General features: G+C 39.2%; 1 protein-coding gene across 5 annotated transcripts in view; it reads left to right on the top strand.

The window, feature by feature from the left end:
• tenm3 (teneurin transmembrane protein 3) overlaps positions 1-26,482 on the top strand; it is a 172,884-nt gene that overhangs the window by 121,182 nt on the left and 25,220 nt on the right. For 4 of the 5 annotated variants that reach the window (XM_047342763.1, XM_047342761.1, XM_047342757.1 and 1 more), the window contains 17 exons: positions 1,980-2,126; positions 3,092-3,222; positions 3,372-3,460; positions 4,050-4,169; positions 5,828-5,960; positions 9,223-9,351; positions 12,753-12,884; positions 13,616-13,751; positions 16,054-16,197; positions 18,184-18,255; positions 18,856-19,033; positions 20,519-20,539; positions 24,098-24,222; positions 24,404-24,511; positions 25,395-25,549; positions 25,863-25,964; positions 26,062-26,235. In XM_047342763.1, the coding sequence (XP_047198719.1) occupies positions 1,980-2,126; positions 3,092-3,222; positions 3,372-3,460; positions 4,050-4,169; positions 5,828-5,960; positions 9,223-9,351; positions 12,753-12,884; positions 13,616-13,751; positions 16,054-16,197; positions 18,184-18,255; positions 18,856-19,033; positions 20,519-20,539; positions 24,098-24,222; positions 24,404-24,511; positions 25,395-25,549; positions 25,863-25,964; positions 26,062-26,235 (2,096 nt within the window). The remainder of the gene's footprint in view (positions 1-1,979; positions 2,127-3,091; positions 3,223-3,371; positions 3,461-4,049; positions 4,170-5,827; positions 5,961-9,222; positions 9,352-12,752; positions 12,885-13,615; positions 13,752-16,053; positions 16,198-18,183; positions 18,256-18,855; positions 19,034-20,518; positions 20,540-24,097; positions 24,223-24,403; positions 24,512-25,394; positions 25,550-25,862; positions 25,965-26,061; positions 26,236-26,482) is intronic. The other variant, XM_047342758.1, reaches the window with a different exon arrangement.

The following is a 26,482-nucleotide window of genomic DNA, read 5'->3' as shown; positions in this document are numbered from 1 at the left end:
CCAAAATCACACATCAGCAATTTAGGCTTTAGGAAATCTTAATGAATCATGTGAAACTACAACATCAGTGCATTTCACCGAAGGCTGTCTGTCTGCCAGTCTGTGTCCCTCACATGTGGGTTAATGGATTGATCATTTTTATATGTCTACCTATCTGTCTTTCAGTCAGTTCTTCTGTTGGAGAAAGGGTCATCACACAGGCCATATGCCTTTATACACATCAGGATTAAACAAATATGGGTTGTTGAAGTCTGGTATTTTTGAATGAAGCTGCTGACAGCTTTTGTGCTCATGTGCAATTTGTTTAAACCTGAAAACTGTTGCTCGTGCCATAAACAAGCATTGAGTTCATCCTGAAAAGTCTGAGGTGAAATTGCCTCTGAAACAGCATTTAGACATTACAGGACATTCAAATTCTCCCAAGTAAACCCCCGGATGTTTAGAGAATTATAGAATGTTACTGAGCTGTTAGTGGAACGATGTAAGTTGTGCTGTTTAGTTGGAATCGACGCTTGTATGCATTTATGTCACTACCACCAGACAGGTGCAGGTGTTGGTTAGAAATGATGGTGATAATGATAACAAAACTGTCATACTGAAAAGTTCAGCTTGCTCATAGCGTGGTCTAATTTAAGTTTGACATTGACTACGTCTACAGACATAATTTGTTATCTAGGAACAGACACACTGAACTCCAAAATTATCTTACCGTTATTTCCCTTTGCTCTCCTCCTTTTTTCTCATCTTTGTATTTGTATGAAGTCAATTTGATTTGTGAGTAATTTCCCTCAAGTTGAAACATTTTGAATTGTATGCAAAAATATGTCTAATAACATAATTCTATTGACTTTGTATACAGTCACATAATCTCTGGTACTGCTTCATAAATATAAATGGAATTTTCTCCTTATATTATACTTAAAACTGCTGACTTCTATCAGACCATGAGTATTCACAGAGTGCCTTAAGCTGAGCATCTAAAAGCAGTTTGCCTTGCGTTTAACACTCTGTCTTACCTTTAAACATGTCTCAAATGCAACAGCTACACTTCAGTTGAATTTACATATGACCGTAAAGAACATATAATAGCTCAAACCTCTTACATGCATAATTACAATCTAAAGTATATTTTTGCACATGAAGTCTATTTTCCCCAATGTAGGCTGTGAACACTGTTGAAATATGTGTCATGAACAGGAGTATGTAAGACAAGACTGTTAAGCTGCTATTCTGCTTTCACATAGCCATTGTAGACCATCCTTGGATATTGGGCAAGAGGCAGGATACAGCCTGGACAGGTCGCCAGCGTATCCCAGGGCCAATATTTAGAGACAAATACCCATTCAGACCTACAGTCTAGAGTCTCCAATTAACCTCATTCCAATCTGCATTGACTGCAGGAGGAAGCTGGAGAACCTGGAGAAAACCAATATAGTGGACACAGTCAGAACATGCAAGCAAGCAAACTCCACCAAACCCGTAAATCAAAACCAATTGAAGAACCTTGTTGCTGTGAGGCCACAGTGCATACCACTGCACCACCATGTTCCCCTCAATTTAGACCAAACATGACAAATTACAACTTGATCTTGAACTTATGTTTATGAATTATTTATTGGTTTATTTCTAGACAATACTGCATGTATGACGTGTTTTTATTATGACCCATGTGTGAACTGAAAAATCTCTTCAGCCTCAGATGGATTTTGTTCAGCAGTGGACATTTATTTTGCCATCATGGTCTCATTGCTGTTTCAGAGGTGTTTTCATGCTGAGAGGGAAACACTGAATATGATGATCTTTTGGCAGGAAGATGATATTTTGTAAACAAAAATATTGATTTCAGAGCTCCAGTACTTCATCCACCTTCAAAAAATTTCAATTGTTTGAAACCTATTTCACCTCTTGGCCACCTGTGACCCCATTCCCCTCACTCATATTGGTCCTTTTTCAAATGGATGTCTGTTCCCTGTGTGCAGAGGGTTGCCCAGGACTCTGCAACAACAACGGACGATGCACTCTGGAGGCCAGTGGCTGGCACTGCATCTGCCAATCAGGATGGAGGGGAGACGGGTGTCATGTAGCCATGGAAACACTCTGTACTGATGGCAAGGACAATGAAGGAGGTATTTATATACATATATGTACATACACTGTAAGTGTGCAGATAGATCCATCCATGTGTGAGTCATTATGTCTTAAAATGGTTTTACCTTGTTTTGGTCTGGAGTAATTTAAAGCTGCAGATATGCATAAATCTGAAGAAATAAAACTACCCTAACAACATCCAATCAGCTGATCCCCCATCCTCACTTGACACCAAGTAATACAAAACAAAATAAAAAATACAGTTAAATATATTTTGCCAGAGAAGAAGTCGACTTACACTGTTGATAAGTGAGTCAAATATGTTGTATCAGTTAGCAGGACAGCTGTGATCACGTTGTGATTCCTACATATATGGAATAAACTGTGTTCTCTCTTACTGTGAACTGTTGATTACAGTTTCACAGACTTATATCTAGAGCAAAGTGTGATTTCATTCTATGATGGATAGATTGATGCATACATTACAATGTATGTGGATAGATGGATGTTCTTGGAGTCTTCCTCCTTAGAAATCCACCCTCCTTCTTCAAGCTGCCACTGCTATGCTGTTGGTTCCCTCTCCAGATTTATCAAGGTCCTTACCTTACATTAAAGATCCTCCAGAGCTGATGTAACAGCTGGTGCGGTGCTTGTACACTTTGTAGGATGTTCCGCTTGCTCCTGATCCTGAGCTAGGCCTCGCTTTCTTTACTACATCCTGAACTTCTTTCAGGAGTGGCTCTCTCAAGTCAAATACCTCAACAGGATCTGGTGGTCGTACACCCTCACAGTTCCCTAGGTCTAGGTCTCTGGGGTCACTGAAGGATTTGTAAAGGTGTATGTCGACTTCCTCCTTTAAACACGCTAGGCGCGCACAATGGTTAGTTGATGAAGTAATCCTAACTGCTTTTAGGTGAAATACTTTGTGTTGCATTTCATGATGTGTGTAAATAAAGTAAACTTCCCTCTCAGGTTTGTGAATATAATAACTTGCGTGTTTCAGATGGCTTGGTTGATTGTATGGATCCAGACTGCTGTTTGCAGTCCTCCTGTCAAAACCAGCTATACTGCAAAGGGTCACCTGACCCAGGAGAGGTGCTCGGTCAGTCTTCGACATCATTGGCTCCTCAGCAGGTAAAAAGCTCCAATTAGAAATGTTATCAAAAAAATCACAAGTGTTATTTCCAGGTAAAAACTGATTTTTTCGTGTAGAAAAAGATGCCAAGTAAGGGGGACAGGAAGCATCATCACTCTATCTTCTTATCTCCTTTTATCTTTCTTAGGCTGCAAGGTCTTTCTACCAGCGCATTCACTTTCTAGTTGGTCCTGAATCCACCCATGTAATCACCGGAGAGAGTCCATTCAATAGAAGGTAATTATGTACAAACTCACACAAACAAACACATTTCAGACCATGTAATTGTAGATTAATCTACAGGTCAATCAATCAATCAACTTATAGCTCATATCCGCAAATCACAATTAACAAAAAGTTTATGTTCAGCTACTGTATTTGCTGGGCAATTTCTCAATGCAATGGGTGGGCTTTGCATTCAAATAACAATAGTTAGGTTTTAATAGCTGTTCAAATTGTGATTTAATACAACTTTCATAACCAGGGGATTTAAAGGGAGAGTAACAAGTTATAACCATCAGGTACGATTTCCAAAATTACCTAATTACATGTGTGTGTGCTGTGAGGCTTCTTTTGGTTTTAATTATTTTACGATAAGAGACATGTTCCCCATACTCACTTGGAAATAAAAGTGACATGGCTTTTGGAATCAGGGCTCCTCAGCTCTGAATCAGTGTCATCTCAGTTCATTACAATAAAATAACAAATGATTTCTTAAATTACGTAAATATTGAATGATGAAGATTTATTAAAGCTAATCTCTCTCTCTCTCTCTCTCTCTCTCTCTCTCTCTCTCTCTCTCTCTCTCCTCTCTCTCTCTCTCCAGCTTGGTTTCTATTGTTCGAGGTCAGGTGTTGACAGCTGATGGAACACCTCTGATTGGAGTCAACGTGACGTTTGTTCACTATCCTGAACATGGATTCACTGTAACTCGCAAGGATGGCATGTGTGTATTTATTTATTATTTATATCTATACACAATATGTATAACCTTGGGTTTGTGCATCCCGTCATAAAATTGTTGCAACTTGGTTTGTTTTTCAAAATTGATGTTTTTCCCTCTCAGTTTACTAAATTACTGTAACTTGAGAATTTCTGGAACATAGAACTAACAAAAATATATAAGGTACCTGATGATTTGGAGGAGAGATTCAAGGCTGCGAGCACTTCTGTCCCTGACGGGCTTCTGATTGCACATCTGCTGCTGAAACAAACCAAGTTGTTTTCTGTTTACATACTGTATATACTATCTGATTTCTCCCCAGTAAAGTTATTCCACAGGTGCTGCTGTCCATTCTGCACCTCTTCAACATTACACAGTTGGAGTTTCTATCACAACTGTACCACTCGCTCATCTCACTTCATCATCCTTAATCATTTCCAGTGTTAATGGTAGATAAAAAAAACTTTTTTATTAAAGACAAATATACGTTTTTTGAGATGTTGCTAAGGCTCATGTCCCACCCACTTGTTTCTCATATCCCTAAAGCACTCATGCACTGTTAGACTGCTTATACATTCATATGAAGCAGATCAGTGATCAGTACTTTGTAGTCTAGTTTGCGATGTGAGAGAGACAGGCAGGCAGACTCATGCTCTTCTTCACTGCACAAACTGTGGGACTATTTGTCTCTTTAGTATTTGAGTATTATGAAAATCACATTAAGTGCCATATGTATATGCCAGAAACCTTTAAATATAAATATTTTTTTTATAATTTACAGCTTATGTAGATAGTCCATTGCCTGACTGTCATGTCTATTTAATAAGATTATAAGATTTATAAGATTATATTCTAGACATTGAGTAGTTTTTATCTGCATTTTTCCATCCTCTTCTTCCATCCACGCCAAGCAATGGCTTCAATCTCAAGTGCATCTGCCAAAGAGGTTGTAATGTGTAAGAGTGTAAGACGAAATAAATTGGATTCACATGGATGCAATCAATCACTGCAGAACACACATTCCATTACACACACACACACACACACACACACACACACACACACACACACACATTATTATACATACACAGGATATAACATTGGCTTACCAGAACAACTTCTGAACCTAACCCTTACCCTGATCACCAATATCTAACCTTACCTTAACCTTAAAATTGGCTTTACCTTAAAATGCCATGATTAACTTTATGGGGACATTTTAATCCACATACTGTGATTGTGTAAACAGGTTTAGGTTCCCTCAACATGAGTGATAACTGGACCACCCAAATGCTCACATACACAACAGCATATGGATATGTAATCATATGCACTCATAGTACACATGCTAAAAGGAAATGGATGGTAAATTACAGAGGCAAACATACAATGGAACAATTTTAGTTAGTCAATTACAACTTCATAGTTTAATACTGAAGAGCCAAGTTACTATTGAGGGTAAATCCTGCTTTCATACATGCTTCAAACATTTCTGGGCTAACACAACTCAGTCAGAAAGTTTGAATGATTTTAATTTGTTTAGATTATAGTTGGATTTGTCTTAATTTGATAGCTGTGTGTTTAAACACTACACATTTATGTATTAATCTATGGAGCACATTTACATATTTCTTTGTTTGTTTGTTTCTTATCTATTGAAGGTTCGATCTCCTGGCCAATGGTGGGGCATCTCTGACACTGAGTTTTGAGCGTGCTCCATTCATCACTCAGTACAGAACGGTGTGGGTGCCATGGAATGTCTTCTATGTGATGGACACACTTGTCATGAAGAAGGTGGGTGGTGTCACTGCCATCTGTGTAGATATTTAATCACATTCACAGGGTCATGCACTGATGACTCGCAGCATACAGATCAAAATCTTCCTGGACTTGCTTGGGTTTTTGAAGACGTTTCACCTCTCGTCCAAAAGGCTGCTTCAGTTCTGACGAGTGGGAGGTTTCAGGTGTTTAGCCTTTGTGAGGCTGTACATATGTTGAGAGTTGTTATGTCAAACAGGTAGGTTGTTAAAACCCCAACTAGTGGGTCGTTGGCGTTAATGCCTCAACAGCCAAGTGTGAGTGGCCGTTATGGACACTATTCAGAATTACCTTTAACATACACATTAGACCAAAATCATTCGTAGACCCTGAAAACCACTCAGACACACACACACACAAGTAAAATGCTCTCAGTGAGGTGAACTATGCTAACTAGCTACAGGCGTGTGAATCACGCTCTCCTTTCTTAACCACTTTTCAACTGTTGTTTGCAGTCCTGTTGGCCAGGCGTCAGGGAGGCTAACATTTCATATAGATTAAATCTGCCTGTCATCACTGTCACAACAACCCCCTCGATCCCACTCCCTCCCTGAACTTCCCCACAAATATAAGTAAATGAATTTGAGTAAAAAAATAAATGTTTGAAGTCCAGAATTCATTGAATACTTTCAACTGAGGGAAAAAACAAAATGTTGAATTCCAGAACTAATTGAATACAGTCGATTGAGGCAAAAAGACTAAATGCTTTTTAGTACAGAAGTCATTGAATATTCAATGTATACTAAGCTTTGACACTTACTCCACTAACTGCATAATTTTTTTAAAGTGCTAAAAACTGGGCAGGGGACTGAGGGGGTGAAGGGGGATGTGAGAGTGATATATGAGGAAAAAAAATGTTTTTCGCCTCAATTTAAGATACCTTAAATTAAGTTGGAACTTCTGAGAATGGTGCCGTAAATATCATGAACTTGAATTATGAATAGTCAGAATTAAATTGTAGATATCAGAATCTGGAATTATCATTGTAATTAAATTGTAGAAGTCTGCAAAAAATGTAGAAACAGCATTGTACAAGGAGATGGATTCACTTTTCGAATAAACTGCTGGAAAAGGTCAAATGTAGCTTTTTTCTTTTTGTTAATTAATCGATTATTAATTGGAAAAATAATCGGCACATTAAGTGATTATCTAAATAACCATTAGTTTCAATCCCTACACAATATTATAAGAGAAAACTGTGTTAATAATCATGGATGTTATATTTGATCCATTAATGAACATGTGAGAAGTACAATGCTCCCATGTAATGATCCTCATGCAACGTTGTAAAATTACAACTAAGACATAAGAAACTCAAAATCCAATTTGATGCATGCATTCTACCTGTTCTAGACGTTCTAACAAAAATAAATATATTAATAAAATATTTCAGGCATTTTGCATGTTTATATATCTAGTTCAGTATAACAAGGTGATGCGCTTTGAGGAAAGGTTGTGTGAGTTCATGTTCTGATAGCCAGACCTATATACACTCTTACTATCCAATAATATTGCAAGGCTAAGCAATAGGACCTATTGACTATGTATATGTAGTTTTTTGGGGGGAAAAAACCCTGATTTGTTATTAGGAGAGCTGAAATTGATGTAATTTTACAACAGGGAGCTTAACAGGGTTAAGAATTGGAGGACTTTTATCAAGTCACCCAAAACCATGCTGTCCCAATCAACCAAACAATGAAAATACTAAATTACACAAATAGAAACAGTTTATAAGATTTTTTTGCAGTTGCAGCAGTACATCCTATTAGGGCTGAGGCAATTAATTGAATTTCAATTACGATTACAATTATGGTTTCCAGTGATTATGAAAACAAAGTAATCGTCATAAAACAGTTATTTCCCATGTTTTGTTTCACAATGAGGCTCCTGTTTTGTCTTACCTGATGACACCCGGGCCACACTGCCTCTGTGAGCGACAGTCATGGTCATCTGTTGTTCACACAAGCAATGTGTTTGTTGTGTGTCTGTTGTGAGTCTGCAGTGATGCTGCAATGAGAGGTTTCTGGCATAACGACTGAATTTCCTCCAATAGAAATCAGGCTATATACTCAACTACATGCCAGGACACCACAGTGCCCCGCCCCTGCAAAAATATTGCAGCGGCTGCTTCAGGATTGTGGCAGATGCACATTATAAGCATGGTCTCCTTGTATCATGCTGTATTACCCAGCCGCATGTCCTCCCTCCTCACTCCCCTGCTGGCCTGCGCTCACTTTACATGTTAACAATAAACATCAACACTTATCAGAAGTTATTAGGATCTGAACAGTACTGAAGTTTACTTTGTGTTTCTTTGATTCGCATGAGAGTTTATGAGAAACGTATTTAAACAAATTGAAAAAAAGTCGAATCTGACATCATTGCTCAATAACTAAATACATGTGATCGTCAGTTTGTGTGAGAGCTACATAGAAGAGCAAACACACAGACACAGACACACACACACACCTGCAGATAGGAGAGACGCTCTTCCCTGCTCACTCAGGCAGTGTTGACATGCTAACATGGGCAGTGAAATTATTTTTCTTTAAAGTTCAATAAATGTGTTATGTTAACAAAGTCAATGAGTTAAATAATCGTGATTGCAATATTGACCAAAATAATCTTGATTATGATTTTTGCCATAATCGAGTAGCCCTACATCATGTTCAGATTTCTATCAAATGTTTGTGCTTTTGTGGTTTTACAGGAAGGTCTCTTGTAATGTCTGTTTCATTATCATTGTGTGAGAGCATTTCAATTTTCTGTGTGAGTGTTTTAGTTGTTTATGTGTGGTTTTCAGTATAATATGTGAATGATATTGAGATAGTGTGTGTGAGAGGTAATTCTGAATTATGTAAGTGTGAATGATTCAACAGCCATTCACAATTGTATAGCTTCTGCAGGTTTCAGTTACTCTAAACAGCCAGTGACCCGAGGCATTATGTTTTCAGTTAGGGACGTACATACATCCTACTCTTGTGAACGATATCTCAAGAATGTCCAGGGTCAAAGGTTAAGGTTACTAAACTCAAGTCTAGCGCTCTATTGTTTTCCAATGACTGATCTAGAATTTATAAAATTTGTTACTGACAGAAATACTTGATTACTACATAGAGCAGGGTGACATCTCTTGCTAGTCTAATTTATCTTTGACTCACTAATGAGGCTGTAGTGACAATTTAACTCTGTTTTCAAAGTCAACGAACTGATGACATGTTATGTCTGTCTCTTTCAGGAGGAGAATGAAATTCCCAGCTGTGACCTGAGTGGTTTCATCAGGCCCAGTCCTGTCATTGTTGCCTCTCCTCTGTCTACATTTTATAGGACTTCACCCGAGGATGGCCCCATCGTACCTGAAACACAGGTTAGAAATACCACAGAGAAGGTGTGGTAGCTTTTTAAACATATATCTATCACAAATAATTGTCAATAAATTTACAAAAATACGTACAAAAATGATGTTCCCTATAACTGCAGTTATAATAATTATCCACATATAGCAAATTCACCTTTTAATTATGTCAGTTTGGTAAAATGCTAGAATTTACTGGCTAAAAACTGGGTTTAGGCCTTCAGTCTCAGTCACTGAATCCATGGAAATATTATGCTACCTGGATATACTGTATCTCTAGAAGCATTATGGGATCTGTTGTTAAAATTGGAACATGGTTATCCCGAAATATGTGCAAAAAGGGTGACAAGGTTCATTCAAATTTACTTTTTTCTCCCTTCTGAGCTCTATTGGGTTCAGGTTTGTGCTCTGAAGTGAATTTTCGTACCTTGAAGTTATTCTGAAGACGTTTTACTACAATGTTCAGAGTCTATCCTTATCTTGCTGCATCACTCAACCTCCCCTGAGCTTTTACTGATGACACTATCCTGACTGTTGCGTCCGTCTGTCCCATTCTTGTGAACGCAATAGCTCAAGAATGCCTTTAGGGAATTTCTTCCAATTTGGTATAAATATTTACTTGGACTCAAGGATGACCTGATTACAATTTACTGGTCAAAGGTCAAGTCACCGTCAACTTCTTCAAACACATGTTTGGCCTTGTGAATATGATATGTCAAGGGAATACTTTCAAATGTGGCACACACCCTCACTTGGACTCATGGTGGTCAAAGGGCAAGGTCACAGTGGGCTTACAAAACATGTTTTTGACCGCTTGAATGTGATATCTTAAGACCGTGTTTTAATCAGTTGTCACTTGGACCCAAAAATTATCCAATTAGATTTCAATGGGTAAAGGTCACTGTAACCTTGTATGAATCAGAAAAAATTGATGTAGATGGAAACTGTGCTGGTTGGCCGAGGCACAGAGCAATAGAGGGGTATTTCTAGTTTCTTTATACAGTATGTTTTATCCCTCTTATCTAACGCTCACCAGCTTTTATACATTTTAACAGAAAAATAGTCACAGATTGGTTTGCACAGATCTTTAGCCACACATGATTGATGTCTTCTGAAAGAACACTTCCATCCATCCATCCAGCCAGCCAGCCAGCAGGTTAATCAAGTTGGTCCGGACATCCTTATCCTCAGCAACACTCTCCAGCTCCCACTGGGCGATCCTGAGGTGTTCTGAGGAGGTTGTGTTGTGGGTCAACCCTGAGGTCCCCTACCAGTACGATCAAAGCTCATGACAATATGCAAGGGTTGGAACGAACATCACCGGGTAAATTAACAGTTTTGCCTTCCAGCTCCACAGGTCCTCCTTCAGAAAATGTCCTCACAAGATCCAATTACAACTACAGGTGGTGATTAGTCAACAGCTCCTTTCTTCTCTGGGGTTCTAAGACATATGGCTGCAGTTCTGATGATAAAGCTATCTTAATTCTAGGGTGTTGTGGTACCAAGTACATTCATAAGAGTAAACTATATCTTCTGACAGTGTGCTGTTTAAATGCTTACAATAACAAAGGGAAATTAAGACAAAGAGTGGCAAAATATGATTATAGGCCAGAGTCCTTAAGACAATGAATTGGCAGCTCTTGATAATCATTTAAACATTTGCACTAGCTTATGTGATTATTTTCAGCTTTTCTCAATTATATTTCATTTTATACTGAATACCTTTTTGGTTTAGACTGTTGTTTGGACCAAATAAGATTAACGGAAATATCAACATGGATTTTGGGAACTTTTTTAATTAAGCCATTTATTGAATCCCACTTTTTATCTGGAAAAATTGACTGAAAATATATTTAGATTTTATAAATATAATTAAAAGTACATCCATAGTGACAAAATAATATGAGCCCTAATCTCATAATAACTGATTTGAAACCTCATTAAAGCAAACATATATTTAAGAGTTTAGCAACATAAACACCACTGATATGAGATAGAGGCTTTTGACTGTCTGTCAGAGAAGCAATTGGACACAAACTAATTTAACAGGTGTGGTCTTGGACTTGCAGACAGGAAGACGTGTGTGTGTGTGTGTGTGTGTGTGTGTGTGTGTGTGTGTGTGTGTGTGTGTGTGTGTGTGTGTGTGTGTGTGTTTAAGGTTGTTGTGAGAAAAGTGACCATAATACATTGAAATGATATTAAACTACAAGATATTACAATCATTATCGCAATTTTTATATCATTATTAAGGGAGAAAATACTACTTTCCTTGGGTCTGTCTCCCAGCTTGCCGGTGATTCGCAAGGCATCCTGGGTACCCCTCCGTTCGAAGTGAGGGTCTAAAAAATCTCCGTTTGGAGGGGTATAGAGCCCTACCCCTCGGCCCTACCCCTCCGTCCCAACAGGTTTTGGGACATCCCTTGGACAGCCTACCCCTACATAGGGCCAAGGGGTGAAATGGGATTGTGCCTTAGTGTACTTTTATATATTTTACAACCCTTAACCAGCATTTGATAATTCTTTGTGCACGGCCATGTGCATGTCAGCAGGCTGACAATGAATGAGTGTGTGTCTGAGTGCAGATCAGAAGTACCTGAATAGAGAGCTGCTACTTAGCTCTTGGTGGAGTCCATTAGAGAGGAGAGCAGTGAGAGGGCAGTCTTAAAGGGGATGTAATGGATTTGTAATGCACACTAAATGCCTGGCTAATTAAAAGGCAATGGTGCAGTTTAAGAGTTCATACCAGAACAGTTTCACACCTTAAAATATATCTGTTTTTTCGGCCATTTAATTACAAGACCCCCTCTAGTAAGGTAGGCCAACCACAGGCTAATCAGACCGACAGTAGTAAAAGTAAATTAAAATGTGTTAGTATGGAAGGAGCCTTAGTCCTATATCTCTTTTGTTATGTCCAAAGCATTTGTTTGTTTGACAGGGACACTCATCTCCTGTTTTCATTTCCTGCTCCAAGTGGAGGTTTTGGTTTGAGGAAGTTAGGTATGTAGAATGAATGCAAATGCAGGGAGTCAAATTAAAAAGCTGTAAGGAAAATAAATACTCAAGTAAAGTACAGATACGTGAAAAATCTACTGTGCAGTAACAAAGTATTTAAAGTGAAGTTATATTTTTTGGTGAACTGTCCCTTTAACAGTGAATAGTGGAAGGTACGAACATGAGCTTCTATGGGCAGCACTTTTTCTATGAAGGGCAATTCTGGGTTCAGCATCTTGCCCCAAGGACACCTCGACATGCAGATGGGGAAGACTGAGATCGAACTGCTGACCTTCTGGTTGGAGGACGACGGCTCCAACCCCTCAGCCACAGCCACCCCCATAATACTATAGATACCGGTCGGGAAAGTGAAATACTGTTATATGGTGATATGTTTTCTGTGTCATTTTATTATTCCGCAGGTTTTACATGAAGAAACCTCGATTCCAGGCAGTGACCTAAACCTTATCTATCTGAGCTCCAGAGCAGCGGGATATAAACCAGTCCTCAAAGTCACCATGACACAGTCATCGATACCTTTCAACCTGATGAAGGTGAGAGATGTAATCTACAACATATACCCAAAGCCACTGCAGATCAGTACAGAATGCCAACAGTTACCTGCCTCAGTCTGCTGCTCAGCATCACTGCAACTGTAAATTAACTGCATTCATACAGCACTTTTACCATTTTTACAACCACTCAAAGATCTTTACCCTAAAGGCCCTTTCAAATAGATTGCAACAGCAGCACCCCTGCAATCCGACACACATTCTTTTCAATGGCAGTGATGAACACTGGAATGTTCAATAGAAACAAAGCATTCAGCTGGCACAGAATGCACAATGGATATATTATATTGTTTGAATGCTGTTCGGGCCACATTTTCAGAATCTATCTGAACCTGAGAGCAAACTAACAGAGCGCAATCAGAACCTGACACGCATTCTTACTTTTTTGTCTGAACCTGATCCAAGCGCAATGTAATGTGAAAAATCAGCTCAGCCTTTATAACTGACCCAACACACTTTGAGTCAAGTAGACACACGTGTCAGGTATGTTTTAACAGTCACGTGGCTTGTTGTAGGTAGGGAAATTGTACAAACAAACAAACAAACCCTAAACCCCAACATTGGGTGCTGGAGGGCTGTGTGCTGAAAACTGTGGCAAGTGCAAACCGCATTCTGTCTGAAAGGGCCTTGAGAATCACTTTCACCCACACAGCTTTTTAATATTCCTCAGCCCGACCATTTAGTGACCTTTGTTTCCAATGCTGTTTCCCCAGGTTCACCTAATGGTGGCAGTAGTGGGTCGCCTCTTCCAGAAATGGTTCCCTGCCCAACCAAATCTATCGTACACCTTTATCTGGGACAAGACGGATGCTTATGCCCAACGCGTCTATGGGCTATCTGAGGCAGTTGGTGAGTTCTTCGAGACTTTGTGGAACAAAAACCTCAATTTAAGAATGGTTCACTTTTCAAAATCAACCTTGAAGTAGACACAACCTTTCCAAGTACAGAGGGGCCAGATCATGTGCTTTCCAAAGTAAGATTTTGAAGCTGAGCCTACATTCATCCGAGCATTGGTTGCATGTGTCGTCAGAAAACCAAGTAGCTTGTTGCTCATTTTACTGCCATGGATTCAGTATTAAATGTTTGACCTTGTTTTTTATTTGTATGGACTTTGAATTTACATTTCAGTTCTTTGGACATTTAATTTCCGTGTGTTTCATCTTTAGATATTTGGTTTTGTATCTCAGTTGTTTGTATTTGGGATTTGTTAGTTCCATTTTTATTTGTAGCTTTTCTTGTGTTTCAATCACTTGCTTTATTTCCTGTCTGTGTCTGCTTTCCCTCTTTGGGTGATTATATGATGTGTGGTCACCTGTGGTACATTATCCTTACCTCTCCAGTTTTGTTTGTTGATTCATCTGTTCAGTTATAACTCCATCTGTTCATTTGCCTGATGTTTCCTCATCTTTGTGTGGGACGTTACTTACTATTTTGCCTACTTGCTACCCAGTTAGTTTGCCTGCCCATCTGCCTCCATGAAAGACAGTAAGCCAATACATTTAATTTAATTTCCTCACTGCTCCCATCTTCCAACATGTGGGTCCTGTTTTCTACATACAGCATACCATGTTAATATTTTCACCTTAAGTTTGACCCTTTCTTTAACCCAGGGATGAAAGTAACAAGACACCTTTAACTCTGGAGGAAAATTTATAGTACAAGCATTGGTGTATGACAGAGGTGGAGATGAAATATAAAGTGTATTTGAATTGCACCAGTGAGACAACCACAGCCAAGGTCAAAGAGGTTTCGCAGAAAGGCCTTGACAGGGACAGGGCTTGTAGGGCATGCTTACCCCTCTGACACCTTTATGAGGGACAAGTCCAGCAGTATGGCTTATTATTAGTTATGGTAAACTGGCGCTATATTTTGTAACACTTCTGAAATGAATACTGATTAGTTATAATAAGAGAGCATTAAGATAAGTATTTTTAGATTGCATGTCTAAAATCAGAGCTAACAAATCAATCAATAAAATGTTATTTGTATAGTCCATATTCACAAATCACAATTTGTCTCATAGGGCTTTAACAAGGTGTGGGGAGGTAAATGTTATTATAAAGCCCATATTCACATATCACAGTTTGCCTCAAAGGAGCGACATCCTGTGCCCTTGACCTTCAGCAAGAGTAAAAGGCAAAAGGTCTGTATTAATATAGCACTTTTCTAGTCTTGATGACCACTTAAAGCACTTTACAGTTCAGTTTTGTCCAGCACTTTCTCTATTATACATCATTCATACAGTTCGGTTTCTTGGGTTCAGTATCTAGGCAATGTCAAGATCATGGTTCACAACACGCCTTCATCTCCTCTGTAAACATTGTTGGCTCTCACCTCCCACTGCTTCCACATCAGTGCAGCTGCCTTAGTCCTGGCCTCAACTCTGAAAACTTTGGGACACTGGCACTTCTGGTGTTAATGAACGTTACCTTCACCCCGGAATTGACAAAATAGTATGGGCTCAAAAAGCCATAAGTGCAAATACCTAAAGAGATGGACTATGATCCTCATGTTTAAATAAAATGCTGCATTCGAAGTGGTTGGCTGGTGCTGCAGTAGACCATGCCACGGGGCAGCAGCCAGAGACAAACCATTCGGTCTTCAACATTCCATAATCTGGTGACGATTTAGACTCATGGTTTGACCCAGGCAGTTACCGACCACTGCTGTAGTTATATCCAATAACATAGAAGGAGACATGTCCAACTTGGTCTGCAGACTGAAGGCACACTCATACCACCACTGACTACAAGGCGCTGTTTGATATGTATTCAAATTCCTCTGGCGATTTACAATACACATGCCAAGTGTGAAACCGATAAGATGAACAATCCACGAGATATGTGTTCCTCATGAAAGCAGATAGACAGATAGACATTTGTGGAATTAGTTGATAGATGTACCTCTCAGAGATAGGCTGACAGCCCTGCCAAGTATGGTCTCAGTTGAAGAAACAAACGAGCATGTGTTTGTTCGGCCAGCGAATGAAGTCCCTTTTTGAGCAGAAGGATGAGATTAACTCCACTCCATCTTCAAATCTGTTTTCTATTTCCTATGGCCTGAATCACAGAAGCTTTCCTAAGTTTGGTTTGAACTGAGCACACGTCAAATAAAAGAGTTGACTAACTTCTCTTTGTGCCTGTCTTAACAGTGTCAGTGGGGTTTGAATACGAGTCCTGCCTGGACCTCATCCTGTGGGAGAAAAGAACCGCCACTTTACAAGGCTACGAGTTGGATGCTTCCAACATGGGAGGGTGGACGCTGGACAAACATCACATTCTGGATGTACAAAATGGTAGGTGTCACAACAAAACACCACTTGTTCTGTTAAACTGCAGCTACTTGTTCACATACTCTTATATAAGTGAGAGGGTTGAATGAGTGTTGAGATCAATGTCAAACACTTGTTTATGTGAGAAACCGTGTGAGAAACCCCTACTGCCCTCTCTTTCAACACAGCAGGGAAATTTAGAGTTCCTCATTTTTTCTTCAATGCTTGGCCCAACCCCCACCTCCTCACACACACAAATGTTTTCCAAGCAGGCAAGTATTTGGATACCTGTGGAGAGTGCAGTACAGCATGAGTGAAACCCTCCTGGCTCAGCCTATGTTGATCAATCAACATTGACTAATGGAGAGCAAGATGAAAGAGAGAGGAGGAGATGATAGAGGGAAACAGAAGAGGGATATAGAGGTAGGTAGGTAGATAATCTCCTGAAATTATGCTGATGGGCTGTATATGAGAACAAAATACTGGATAATCAGCGTGAGTCCATGTGAGAATACAAAAGGAGATTATCAAGAGGATTCAAGTGGGCAAATTGATGATGTGTATCTAACACATCATCAGAAAACACTAACCAGAAAACTGAAAAAATATATGAATAAATAAATCTCAGGATGTAAAAGAGGAAAAGAGCTTTTGGTGACAAGGGCCGACGCAGATGTCATGTGTTTTACATCACGCACTGCCTTCTGCATGTTGCACCACCCAGAGATAATTATATTGTTGTGAATACATCTGACAGAATCTCCTGCTGTGTTCTTTATTTGTGAAAGGCAAACTCTGAACCCCATTGTCCGGATATTTTCCAGAGTTCAAGTCTGCAAAAAGGCTTTACGGATATGGAATTTAAGCGCTGATAGCAACATGTCATGCTTGGTTTGAAGAATTAAAAAATCCATCATATTCACAGCTGAAAGTGCAAGAGATTTAAAAAGTTTGCTTCAGAACTGTTGCCCAGAAACTTGCACCATGTTAACCAAAATAGGTCTATCATTGGTCATTCCATTTCAAATCCTCCTCAAAAAACTTAGATTTTTGCTGAAATTTGGCCCGCTCATTTGGTCATATGAGAAACCTATAGAATTCAACTTTTATGTGTCTTAGATTGCAAGTAAGGGATACATGAGCTAAAGTTTGAACTTCTTGGGTTGACTTGGTAAATTTGACTGCACAGCACTAAGTACATGTGTGAACACAGATGTAGCTTAAGTGGCTTGGTGGGGAGTCACTGCACTGAGCTAAGAGGATAAGGGCAGTGCACATAATAATCCTTCTATGGGTTTTGCTATTCTCAGGCTGAGGCTTGACAAATGTTATGGCTCTCCAGAGGCAATTCAAACTTCTGTCTGAAACAGATTAGATGACTTCCCAAAGCTTAAAATAGAGATTGTCAGAGGCTCCAACAACTTGGAGATCTGCTCCTAGACATTGAAGTGGCAAAGCATGAGGATACTTGCCAGGTCTCAGCTTTCTTGACACAGCAAGTTGAATTAATTAGATTGTGAAGAAATTGCCTCAAAACATCCAAGAGAACTGCATAGCTGTGGTTTCATTAAAGAGGGTGCATCACGCTCCATATCTCACTTTCTCTTTGTTTGTGGACATTGTGTATCACTGTACAGAAATAAGGAATGATACTAGCCTAGCATTCCCTACTTCCAGCTCAGCTGCATCCAAAAGTGATGGGTCTTGATCATTGGGAAAACCAAACCTCCTATATAAGTCACCAAGACTGAAGTAGGAAACCCCTCTTTGCAGATATTTATATGTCAATAGATATTGAAACTGTGGTGAAAGATCATTCTCCCTGGCTATTTTGCCTTGAACCGCTCGTGACTCATGGAGAAAAAGGTGAGACCCCGACTCTCTAGAAGAGCAGAGTGGCTCACACGCAGTAACTAAAGGATGATATGATATAATTGAAAGGCAGCTGTGTTTTCTCTCGGCTGCCTGTCTGTGCTCCTATTGCTCATCTTCATATCTTCCCTCCACTAGGTATATTGTACAGAGGTAACGGTGAGAACATTTTCATCTCCCAGCAGCCCCCTGTCATCAGCAGCATCATGGGTAAGTACAGATCAAAATATGATTTTAAATGGTCATGTGATTTCTTGATTGTTGGTCATTAACTTTGACTTGCGTGAGTGATTTCAGGGAGCCACAGTAATCCGTTGTCACCCAGAACAAAACATTTTCTGGTGTCAACAAAACTCTTTACATTAAGGAAGGTCCTTAATGTAAAGAGTTTAAATAGAACCTATTTAAATAGAACCTTCCCAATATGAAACCGTGATGAGTTCTTGTGAAATCATTATGAACTTTATGACAGAATTGAAGATTGAATGTACTGTGTATGTAGCCAGAATTATTGGTTCAAGTGGCCATCAGAGGAACTTCAACTGTTGTGCTTTTTTTCATGAAGTTGGAATGTCCATTTTCTTATCTGCTGCAGTCCTTGGCACCACTAAATCCTATTGCTCTGACCCATGGTGTCAGTGCCCATTTGTTTTTACCTGAAAGTGTAATAAAGTAACACCCATAACGGTGTTCAACAACCTGGTCTGATAAAACTTATACGGAATGAGTCTTCGAAATGGCCAGTCTCTCATGTGGAGCAGAAACCAATGAAGCAATTGGTAAAAAAATGATTTCAACATCCTCTTCTAGGAAATGGGCGTCGACGCAGCATCTCCTGCCCCAGCTGTAATGGGCAGGCGGAGGGCAACAAGCTCCTGGCCCCTCTTGCTCTGGCCTGTGGGGCAGATGGCAGTATCTTTGTTGGAGACTTCAACTACATCAGGAGGATCTTCCCATCTGGGAACGTTACAAGTGTCATGGAGCTTAGGTAAGAGCGCAAAAGGAGGGAGGATGGTTGGTGATAGTGGTACTAGAATTTCATTTGGACTCGTGCTCTTACAGAGCAGGGTCCGTGTTAAGCTGAGGTCAGTCTCCCTGCTGAAAGCTTGTCGTGTTAACGTGCGCAACAGTGTTTACTGAGTTAATACTGAATCCAGCCTGTCTGCCGAGGATGGTAGAAACTTTATAGATGTTTCAACTAGCTACAAATGTGGGCAGGATTCTCCTGATGCTGCTGAGGATCAGTCTAACTATGACAGATGGTCAGTGTGTGTGAGAGAGAGCAAAAAAGTGAGCGAGATACACCAGGGCACAGGTCTTCAATGAAGCAACATAGCAAAACACTTAAGTTAGAGATATTTTATGTTGTGTACAGAACAGTCCTATCCTTAACTATAGTGGGACAAATAGTATATAGTGTATACGGTATATAAAAGAGTAGTGAATGACCTTGGTGCCCGTATAGAAGATTAGAACGAGAGAGAAACTGAGTGGTATAAAGGATGTGGGAAAAGCCCAGCCAAATTAGTCATAGTGGCAGCAGTTGTAAGGGTAAGTTCCCTGTGTGAGGCAGACATAAGGTATTGATCGTGGGGATTTAGGAGTGCCTTTGTCCATGTTTCATCCAGGTAAAGGCAAAGACACTCCTAAATCCCCACACACACCATTAGATCTTTCCTTACTGTAGCTGGAACGTTAACTTGCCATGATGAATAAACTCAATCCACTTCACTTTTGGGTCTTCTTTCGCGGGGGTTGATGTAAAGATGTATGTTTCTCTGTGTGGTCAAGAACAGTGCATCTTGTGTACATTTTGTGCTCAGTCTGACATATTTCTACAGGTCCAGCGCTTGTGGGAAAAAGGTGAAAATAGGCAAAGATTGTTTTGAATTTGTGGGTGGAGACTCGGTGTAGATTCTAAGGGAGGGGGTGGTCTAATCCCATTTATTGTCATTTGGGGATCCATATCTAAACATTTTACTGATTGACATGTTGTCAGACCTAGGCATCCTATTTTGACATTTCTGCACTAGTAGCCCAGAGACCCAAATACATATATAAAGTAGAGAAAAGTTGTATTGTCATTTTAATTAATTGCTCTGCCTTAGTTCTCTTGGAATCATTCTTTCCTTGGGCACTTTACCACTACTGTTATAAACATATGAATACTTAGACCTTACCCAGTGTTAAAGGATAAGAAAAACATGACATTTAGAGTCTGCCTTCAAAACATACTAACATGCTTCTGGCCCACTTGAGAGTGCTAATTTCTTAAAAGTTCCAAACGGTCTGAAAACTATTCCCTGTTGACTCCAATGAGCTATAATTCCATTTCCAAACTTCTAATTGTTCCTTTGTTTCTCTGTTTTCAAGTAAGGTTTCTTTTATTGTAATGTCTATCAAGCATCAATGTCGACTAACTCTTGTTTCTTCTATTTTCTACCCTTGCTTGCTTGCTTGCTCTGTATTAAAGAAATAAAGATTTCAGACATAGGTAAGAATGACTAATCCTTTTCAACCTCTAACCTTCTAATTTCACTGTCCATTGTATGTTGCTCGTACACCAGAGTCTTGTCTGTGCATATTCCATCTTTCAATAAAAACAATCATTGTTACTAATTCCAAGCAGCTTTTAGACCTTAGCAGTGGGTTGCAGAGTATCAAGGAGACCTTAACATTAAATTGTCTAATTAATATAGGTCTAGTAATACTGTCATAGTGCTGACTCTCATTTGGCTTCTGACAGCATGAACACAGAGTCGAACACAGACTGTCTACCCAGCAAATGATCACATAGGCATCTTCTGACATTAACATTACTCAACATTACCTCTTCTACTAAAAACTGAAGCTACATTAGTAATGTCCTAAATGTTGCCCTTTTGACACAAAGTGTCAACATACAAATAAATAACAAATAACAAAAATAATTACACCAGCTCCCCATCTGAATCACTTTCAACAAATGGGTTTCCTCTGGCCCATTTTGATATAGGATACAGATCTTGACTATCAAAAGGCATTTTGGCAAATAATTCTTTTTTTTCCTGATCAACTGTTCTGTCAAGACTGTTTTGACGTCATCTTCTACCCTGCGTAGGGGCATGCCGATGCCCCTTCTGCTCTCTGTGTGTTCTCCCTCGATGATATGTCGTTACCATTCCTCTCTGAAAGAATGTTTATCGGAGGATCAGTATTGATGACATCAGTTTGACTGTTGGAAATAATTGGGTCAGTGACAGTGTGTGTCCGTTTGTTTGAGGCTCTTGGGTTTGTAGTAGCAGCTGTCACCTTGCTCTGGTGAGTAGGATTGGAATACAACAACTGCATTGATCTCTCCAAATCTTTTTCATACCAAGAGGCACCATTAGCATGTCTATCCGCATGTCGTCAACAGCACCTGGTATGGTCCTGTCCACCAGGACTGATACCAGTATTGCCTCTGAGATCTTTTAGCACAGTGATTATACAACTAAGATAGCAGAGGTTTCAGCTACAGCCACAACAGAGTGAAACTAGTGGAGAGGAGAAACACTGTGTCTTCCCAAGTCAAAGTTTTTCAGATTTTTTGCAAGCAAGGCATTATGTGCTCTCTCAATTGTCCAGCTCTCACTCATCAGCAGACACCACCATTGCTCACAGAGTCCTTTCTTTAAAGTTATCTCAAAAAAGTCTAATTTAGCCCTCTGTATGGTGTCAGTCATAAGACATGCCCCTATGGACAAGTTTAGAGTAGCAGATGGGGAAGACTGGGATTTTGACCACGTCCTTTATCCTTTGCTACCCTTCTGGCTTGTTGAACAGTTTTGCTCAAGTGGAAGGACACTGTCCTGCCCACTCACACCCAGTAGTTGACAGATTTATGTCTTACTTAAACCTTGAAAAAAAAATCATATACATGGAATAACTTTCTAAATTCATTCCAGACTCTAAATATGTGAATATTAGGAAAAGCTTAATTATATTTCACATAGTCCATTTATTCACTCTAAGTTGTTGGTGTGGCGGGTAGATGTAGTATAGTATAGATAGAATGTACAGCTTACTGGCAGTGGCTTGGGAGGGATTGTTCTGTTATTCATTGTGATGTTTAAATACAGTACACACACATCCTTTGTAATACTCTGATTGTACTCATAGATGGCCCCTCTGTGCAAATTATGGCCCCATTCTGACCCCTGACAATGCCCAGCACTGTCAGCGATAGACAAAGTTTTAACAGGAACTTCTTTTTGAGAGATGTTTGTACTTGATTCTAAAGACGTTTACTACATACACATGAATGTTCTCTACCTTTTTTTCACACACAACCCCCCCTAGAAGTCACTGCCTTTGCCTTATTTCCTGAGAGGGGGTGGAAGCCATTCTTTGTGAATAGGGGCAGATATGGTAACAGTAACAATCATGTACTGTATGGGGTAATCTCTATATGTGACCACTTTTACATTATACCTATAGTCATTTTATCTATTTTCAGTTTAAAACCATTGTTACATTATTACACAATTATTTGAATGAAGGTTTTACAGGGTAATGATCTGATTTTCAATTACAGCGGAATGTAATCCGCATCTGCTTCCCCTCCATATCTGGGGCACTGACTGTGATAAATGAAAGTATTTACTTTATGTTGACCCCATGACGTCAAAGTGCTCAGCAAAAGCACCTACATCATCGCCCTTAGTTTCGTGCAATGCAGCCAAGTTCCTCTTTTATCTCTTTTCCTGTGCTGTATATCACAGTCATCATATGATGTCAATGTAACAGATTCTGGCTGATATAATTTATTACCATAACCGCACCATTATTTTTGTAGCCATTCCAATACTTACTAAGTTACTAACTAAATTTCATGTCATACTGTAAAACAGATTTTTACACAGTGATTTACAATGTTTTGGAAGGCACAAATGATGCCCTTCAATAGTGGCATAATATCAGAAAATGCTTGTAAGGTTTTTTCTAGAAAGCATAGACAAACAAAGTAATACGTAATTTAATTTAAAGACCTTTTTGCTCTTTTCTGTGCCGTAGGCTTATTGGTTTATTTTTACTGTCCTTCCTTCTGAAAATTTAATTTAACCTACTTATTTGTCTTCTCATACACTTACAAAGCAGTGCTATACCTACAGCTACTTTGCCACCAGCAAGGCAGTGTTTGGATTCCTGGATTTTTTGACTCGTCCAAATATAGTTTTCAATTATATTTCACTTTTTAATTAAAAAACAACTTTCTTTTGGCAGGCCTCATCATGTTGGTGTTTTTATTACCTTTGGTCACTCCTTTATGTTAACTGATTTTTTTTTCACTCCCTCCTGTTTGAGTTCTTTATTCTCTTAGCATTTACCATTCACAACATCCTTCATTCCACGTATACATCACTTAATTCACTTTTTACAGTCATGGATGCCTTTCTTTATTCTCCATTGCCTTGCATGTTTCCCTTATTCTTTATTTAATCTTTATGTCACTGTGTATGATGAGCAGACTTTACGTACATTCTAACACAGCAAATGATGAGAGTTTAAGTGATTTCTGCTTGTAAATAAATTGTGTAGTCTGACTTAAATCATTGATTTGATCTGAGTCTTGACAATATTTAGATTTTAATGGGACATGTCTGAGTACAGAAAAATACACACACTGTCTGTTTAGCTGTCTTATTTACCAGCCCGTGATCATCTACTGTTTTTTATTTATTTTTATTTAGCTTTTAGGATATTGTACATGTATATATCTGTGTGTGTGTCCATTTTGTCTTCATTATCACCAACTCATTTCACATTACAATGCTTTTGAGATTAAGTTGTAAATCTGCTCTGTTGAGTTTCATTGGAAGTTCATTATCCATCTGTAATATTGTTACAGCCATAACCTTTTTGATCTGGATCATATAGTGATATGTCAATGGATCTTTGGTGTCTGTGCTCAGAACTCGTGTGTTTGTTCAAAAGTCAAACAGGATGTCGGTGATAGCAACATAGTTAAAGATACAACTCGAATGAACTAATTCTATTTTGTTTCCTTTTTTTCGGTCACTACCCTCCATAGCAACAACCCTGCTCACCGTTACTATTTAGCAACCGACCCAGTCACAGGGCAGTTGTATGCATCGGACACCAACTCACGCCGAATCTACCGACCCAAGATGCTCAGTGGAGCCCGTGACCTCATCAGTAAGCCTTCACTTCATTTGTTTTGGTGAAATGCCATGTTGGAAGAAATCAAAGTTTCAGTTGTACTCACACATACTGCTTCAAATGTTAAACTGTCGCAATAAATGCAGTGTTTGCGTGTGTGTCCGTGTGTGTGTGTGTCCATGTGTATTTAATTGTGTGTATTTGTGTGTCTACTCAGGTAATGGTGAAGTAGTTGCTGGTACAGGTGAACAATGTCCTCCGTTTGATGAAGCACGCTGTGGAGATGGAAGAAAAGCTACCGAGGCACAGCTACTGGGACCAAAGGGTACATTCCACAAGAAATTTCTAAAGCTAGAGAAATGTTAGACGTCACCAGCACTGGGCATGTGCACAGAGAGGAATGCGGTGTATAGGATTGAAGAGCAATTTTTTGATGTGATGTTCATAGGAATCAGCCTTTTAAGACTGATTGTGATGTAATTACTCCACTAAACTTTAGCGAGTCCACATACAGTAACTAACCGAGAGTTCAGAGGTTTTTGCATGCTCAATTGGCAACAAGAGAATGCAGCTACTGCAGTGATGATTTGAATACTAACAAGTCAATTTCAAACACATTTGGTCAGTAATACCAATACCTTGAAAAACACTTTCTGTCTAACTTTACATAGTAAAGGTTGAGTGTGGTCCTTCTTGACAAGTACTTACTGGTCTGTAATGCATCAGGTGTTTTCTGTTCATTCATCATCATTGGTGCATTGCTGTGGTGAGACAGTGGAAAGAGATTGGCCCACCGAAAGCAGTACAGTAGTGGTTCAGTATTTCACAGTTATTTTAAGGTATACTATCAAAATATGAATATGTTCCTACATATGTGAACATGAACATACATTCTGCTTATAACACACAGATGATCTGCTTATGCATCAAGTGAAAATGTTTCCTGTGCAGAGAAGTGTTATCTCTACCTGGCAAATCCAGTATTACAATCGATATCCATGATATGGTTTTCTTTACTTTTGTATTGTCTGCTGAAGCTCCATCCTGACTTCCCTCCAGGAGGATTATTAAATTCAAATCCTCCTTCATGTCCTTGAACTTATGTATTTGTAATAATAATGTTCATAATAATAATAAAATTGATTAACAACCTTATCAACTTGATATATTGAAATCGTGAATGTGCTCTTGGGTTTTTTTTCTTGAAGGGATTGCAGTGGATAAAAATGGCTTGATTTACTTTGTGGATGGAACTATGATCAGGAAAGTGGATCGTAACGGAATCATTTCAACAGTGCTGGGCAGCAATGACCTGACCTCTGCACGACCTTTGACCTGTGATACCAGCATGCACATAAGACAGGTAACAAGCAAAAACTACCAGTGTGTGTGTGTCTGTCTTTAAATGGTCTCCATTCATTACAAGTCACTTGCACCTATGCTGGAATTGAACCACAGGTCTGTCCTCACTTGACCCATTTTATGCTGCTGGTTAGCTCTGACATAATGAGAAGTTATACTGTATTTTTCATTCATATTTTTTTCATCACATTTTGAGTAGATTAGATTCAGTATCACATAACAAAACACACCATCATTTTATAAAATTATTCAGAATTAGAGTAGCATATGAAGTGAAAGTTTCTCTGCTTCTCATCTTTCATCTCTACACCCAGGTTCGTTTAGAATGGCCCACAGATCTAGCCATCAATCCCATGGATAACTCCCTCTATGTCCTGGACAACAATGTTGTGCTGCAAATCACTGAAAATAGACAGGTAATGTTTCTACCCACATTGATACAATTTGTTTGTTTGCAATAACAACGTGAACCATATCAATTCTTAACTCGTATCCATGTTTGTATGTGTTCAGGTTCATATCGTGGCAGGCCGCCCCATGCACTGCCAGGTGCCTGGTATAGAATACACTATGGGGAAGAGAGCCGTCCAGACCATGCTAGAAGGAGCTACAGCCATAACCTTGTCCTACAGCGGGGTCCTGTACATTGCAGAGACAGACGAGAAGAAAATTCACCGCATTCGACAGGTAATCTTCAGGGAAAATATTGACACATTCTTGTTCATCTTTTTCCAGATTTTTAGAAGTAGGGCCTGTTCAATAGGTACATTTGAATTGTTTGGCTCTACAATGACTGAAATATCCACTGTGGTCAACATAAATAAAGTTGTATCAGTTTGTCTTGCAAATACCCTTCTTCTGCCTTCAACAGACAATATTTAATTTCAGGTGCAACAAAAAAAATGTTGTTAGATATTTTTTGATTAAATAAAGA

The sequence above is a fragment of the Hippoglossus stenolepis genome, chromosome 2 (assembly GCF_022539355.2).
Source record: "Hippoglossus stenolepis isolate QCI-W04-F060 chromosome 2, HSTE1.2, whole genome shotgun sequence".
Taxonomy (NCBI): domain Eukaryota; kingdom Metazoa; phylum Chordata; class Actinopteri; order Pleuronectiformes; family Pleuronectidae; genus Hippoglossus; species Hippoglossus stenolepis.
This window is presented reverse-complemented; position numbering and strand designations above follow the sequence as displayed.